Source organism: Penaeus vannamei, chromosome 1 (assembly GCF_042767895.1).
Source record: "Penaeus vannamei isolate JL-2024 chromosome 1, ASM4276789v1, whole genome shotgun sequence".
NCBI classification, from domain to species: domain Eukaryota; kingdom Metazoa; phylum Arthropoda; class Malacostraca; order Decapoda; family Penaeidae; genus Penaeus; species Penaeus vannamei.
Genome location: NC_091549.1, coordinates 36,735,347 through 36,740,346, shown reverse-complemented (window position 1 = coordinate 36,740,346; position 5,000 = coordinate 36,735,347). Strand labels below are relative to the sequence as shown.

Sequence of the window (5,000 nt, the reverse complement as noted above, 5' to 3'; positions counted from 1 at the left end):
ATCTACTAACAAATTTTAGTTAGTTCAGCCAGACAGAACTACAAATCAAAATCCTTTGTGCATTCCTCCAAATGAGTTAAAATCATGATATATAAGAGGTCATCTCTGTTGTGGACATGGTGAGTTCCATGAACATACTTCTAATAATAGTAAAACATCTAGTAAAAAAATCTTTATATATAAATACAAGGAGGTGATAATTACTCAATATCATTCTTTGCTCTTGTCCTTACCTGTGGGCCTTTTATACAAAGTTCTCCAGTTCCTTCATCTGGTCCAATAGTTTTACCTGTTTCTAGGTCAACAATCTTAGCATAGGTGTTAGGGATTGATGGACCTGTTGAACCTGGTAAGTACTTGTTGATAGGTGTTAGATGTGTTACTGGTGAAGCCTCTGTCAGCCCATAACCTGAAATAAGTTTATGCTGTGTATATATACATGTCTATGTAAATATAAAAATGCACTGGTTAAGTACAAAATAACTGACATTACAGCTAATCAAGTGAAATTTTCTAAGAACTAATTTTGACATGAAGAATAAAACACAATCCTTAATATAGGTATTTTCATTCCACTCATTTCCTTTCTTACTGAAATCTTCCTTCTTTCAATACAAGACATACCTTCCTGGAAAGACATACCTTCTTGGAATTGAATCCTGTCAGTGAATTTCTTCCTGAATTCATTAATTAGAACGGGTCCAACAGGAGCAGCACCACAAATCATAGTATGTACATTGTCCAGAAGCTCTGGCTTTACCATCGGACTTTGGGTAAGGAAGCTAACCAGAGGTGGAACTGTGTGAAGATACGTAACCTGCCGAAATAAATTTTCTTTTATTTTCTTCTTAGCTGATATGCAAAAGTTTTTTCCCCATACAACCTTATTTGTTTGTTAGTGATCTTAGTTTGTTATACATCTTGTGTAAATATAATAAATTCATGGATTCTTACCTTACAAAACATATTGTAATAATAAAAAAAGGATAAATTCCTGACTTGCATCCTAACTAACCATAGTGAGAGTAAACCATCACAATTTATTTTAAGCAAGAATTAAGCACTTACCTTGTACTTTTGAATTGCCTCAACATAGAGTTTTGGGTCAAACATAGGCAGGGTTACTGTAAGGGAGCCCGTCATAAGAGACAACCCCATGCATGGCACCATTCCATAGATGTGGAAGAATGGTAGGACTCCCAGAAATATATCTTGTACAGCCCCTGTTTACCATAAAAGAAAGAGAGAATAATATTTCCATATCAGTTGCTGGAAATCATGCAAAGCTTATACTAAAAAGACTTAAAACAAAATAACCTTTAAAATGTAGTGAATGTAATAAATAAAATGTACAATATAATATATTTTAGCTTTGCAGTTTAAAACCTTTAATCATGACTAAACTACTTTTTAAAAATATGTAAATTAGGCTATATCTATTTTCAAGCATGATACACACCTCTTACAGACATTAAAGATGGATGCGTAATCTGCTGTAGATTAGCTACAAGATTGTAATGTGTTAACATCACACCTTTGGGAACCCCTGTAGTTCCTGAGGAATATGGCAACACAACCAAGTCTTCTTTTGGATTGATCTGGGAAAAAAGTAAACAATAATAAAATCTAAATAAATCTAGGTTATCTTACATCAAGTATTTTAATTAAGATGGTAAAACAATACTCCAGTTTGGATTAAACATACACATTTCACAAAAGACTGTATATGTATATATGTATATGTATGTATATGTATGTATGTATGTATGTATATATATATATATATATATATATATATATATATATATATATATATATATATATATATATATATATAAATATATATATATATACATATGTATACATATGTATACATATATATACATATATATATATATATATATATAGATAGATAGATAGATAGATAGATAGATAGATAGATAGATATAGATATAGATATATATATATATATATATAGATATATATATATATATAGATAGATAGATAGATAGATAGATAGATAGATATATAGATATATATATATATATATATATATATATATATATATATATATATATATATTTATTGTTTGCATACCTTAACATCCTCTGGGAAAGCAGTCCCATCATCTTCTAGGAGGTCTTGCAGTGAGAGAGCTCCAGGCTGGGCGGGACCATTCACAATTATATGTTTTATACCTTTGTAGATATTACAGGCTTCTTGAATGTTTGTTAACAAAAGTGGGTGAGTCATAACAATCGAGGCTCCTGAGTTTTCCAACTGCTTGGCAATTTCCACTGAAAGAAACTTTCGTTACTCCTCATGGTATAAGTGGGGAAGGTGCAAGTATTGCAAAGTGAATTTATAAGTCTGGGCTAATTTATAAAGGAAAGTATCAGTTAAAATATTGATAATAATCATGAATCAATTTACCATTTTCTATTAGTGCATATTAAGATCATAAACATATTTATTCAATTATATATATAATCAATGTACCACTGCAATTGTCCACAATATAAATTAATTACTCACATCTGTATTATAAATAAATGTAATTGGGCATTTATATCATTAACTTCATATCTAATGCAAATCAAAGATCATTGCATGCATTCCTCATTACCTGCAGTGTAAGTACAGTTGACTGTTGTATTAATACCACCAATTGATGCAACACCAAAGAATGTTAAAGCGAATTCTGGACAATTGGGCGACACAATTCCCAGTACATCTCCTTGCTTCATGCCCAGTCTCGTGAGGGCACTGCCAAGGCGTTTGCTGAGGGTTTGGAACTCTCCATGTGTTATGCTTTGGCCGGTCAATCCATTTACCTGAAATGACAAGGTTATCAGCACTTTTGACTAAGTCTTCTCTTAGTCATGAACTGGGCACTGTACCAGATAGTCATACCTATCAGCAAAATTACTAAATTGCTACTTTTTTATTATACATTTATTGAGATACCTGCTCCATATTTAAGAAATCAAGATACCAGCCCTATATTAAAAAAAAAAAAGTTTCCCAGCCTCATCCCTATCCAGAAATGGTTTCTTTCTCCATTCTTTAATCTTATTAAAAAAAAAAAAAAAAAAAAAAAAAAATATATATATATATATATATATATATATATATATATATATATATATATATATATAATATTTATTTGACAAAAATGTTCAGAATTCCCTAAAGTCACCTCAAAGATCAACAAGTATCGGTGTGAAATAAAACTGATCGGCAGTTATCTTACTTAAAATACTTGCACCAAAAGCACTTAAAACACCACCTGACTGACAAATGAAAGGCTAATGATGAAAACCATCTCATCAATTTGTTAACGGCCTTCATCCGATGTATTCGCGCCAGACTAGCTTGTACGACCTAACTTTCCCAAAGCAACAAACCTCAAACCGATCCAGCTAATGACGTCATTGAAGGGTAATCGGAATCCAGTTGACCATATTTTAAGCAGTTACCGCGGTTTGATGACACTTATTGATTGGAAGGTGCTATTCTCAGCCGCTGGTCGAAGCCAAGGACCAGGATGCGGGGGGGGGGCACCTGACCAATGGCTTATTCATATTTCTTAGTGAGAGTATCTCACTGACGTAAATTCCCTCATTAACACACCCACACACATATACACACACGTAAGGACGGAAGAGGAGGGAGGGAGGAGAGAGACGGGGCAGAAAGAGTGAGGAGAGAGAGAGAGAGAGAGAGAGAGAGAGAGAGAGAGAGAGAGAGAGAGAGACAGAGAGAGACAGAGAGAAAGAGAGAGACAGAGAGAGAGATGGAGAGAGAGAGAGAGAGAGAGAGAGACAGACAGACAGACAGACAGACAGACAGAGAAAAGGAGAGAGAGATGGAGAGAGAGAGAGAGAGACAGAGACAGAGAGAGAGAGAGAGAGAGAGAGAGAGAGAGAGAGAGAGAGAACCAAAAGAGAATATGAAACACCAAAGTATAGAAACAAAAAGATGAAGCGACATAGGAAGGGCGATATGAGGAAATTGCATGATAAAAACACAAAGGGAGAAATAAGAGAGGAAAAAAATCGAAGGGTGAGAGGTAGAAAGTGAGGAGAGGAGAGGAGAGAGAGGGGGGGAAGGAGAGAGAGAGAGGGAGAGAGGGAGGGCAGAGGAGGGAGGGAGGGAGAAAGAAAAAGAGAGAGAGAAAAAACGAGAGAGAAAAAAACGAGAGAGACAGAGACAGATAGACAGAGAGAGAGAGAGAGAGAGAGAGAGAGAGAGAGAGAGAGAGAGAGAGAGAGAGAGAGAGAGAGAGAGAGAGAGAGTATGAATCACGACATCCTACGACGTAGAAAATACTATTGATTCCGTTCCTGCGGAAGAAAAAACTAAAAAGTTACCATTCCACGTGAACTTCGCCCTCCCCCACCCCCCAGCTCCAAGACTATCCTGACAAGCGAAAGACATAATTCCCCTGCCCTTACCCCCCCCCCCTCATACCCCCCTCACCTGTTATGACCTTCCGGGTTTCCAGAGTCAGGTAAAACAACCTCGCATGCCATCCCAGCTCCCTACAACCGGCTCAAGCCAGACGCCACAACGATACAATACACGGAGCGATGGTTGACCTTGTTCATCGGCAACTTATCACATTAGCAAGTCAGAAACTACGTACACAAATAAGTATAATTCATTTCAATTGACTAAGAAAGCCCTAAACGGAAGGATATATATGGGTGTAATAGATAGACTGGGACACTAACATTCTTACAAGCACATAAACATGCATTGGGTACAAAAACACATCATACTACACGTACACACTGACACCCTTAATGCACATTTCTTACTGATGAGATACATTCATACAAAGACGCATCCACACACCCTGGCAAAGGCAGCTGCATCGTATTTCCTCATAATTGCTGCCTCACCTTCCCTCGCATCGCCCATGACTCACTACTTAATAAAGACATTTCCTCATTAAGAACGTTACACGCCCCTCCCGCTCCGACTCATGAACCCAT

The 5,000-nt window shown here is 36.1% G+C and overlaps 1 protein-coding gene across 2 annotated transcripts in view; it reads right to left on the bottom strand.

The window, feature by feature from the left end:
• The window catches only part of LOC113808480 (uncharacterized), a 34,908-nt gene that overhangs the window by 6,586 nt on the left and 23,322 nt on the right, over window positions 1-5,000 (bottom strand). For both annotated transcript variants that reach the window (XM_070122373.1, XM_070122364.1), the window contains exons 2-7: window positions 2,627-2,834; window positions 2,098-2,297; window positions 1,460-1,598; window positions 1,069-1,223; window positions 643-817; window positions 234-409 (exon numbers count right to left, since the gene is read on the bottom strand). In XM_070122373.1, the coding sequence (XP_069978474.1) occupies window positions 234-409; window positions 643-817; window positions 1,069-1,223; window positions 1,460-1,598; window positions 2,098-2,297; window positions 2,627-2,834 (1,053 nt within the window). The remainder of the gene's footprint in view (window positions 1-233; window positions 410-642; window positions 818-1,068; window positions 1,224-1,459; window positions 1,599-2,097; window positions 2,298-2,626; window positions 2,835-5,000) is intronic.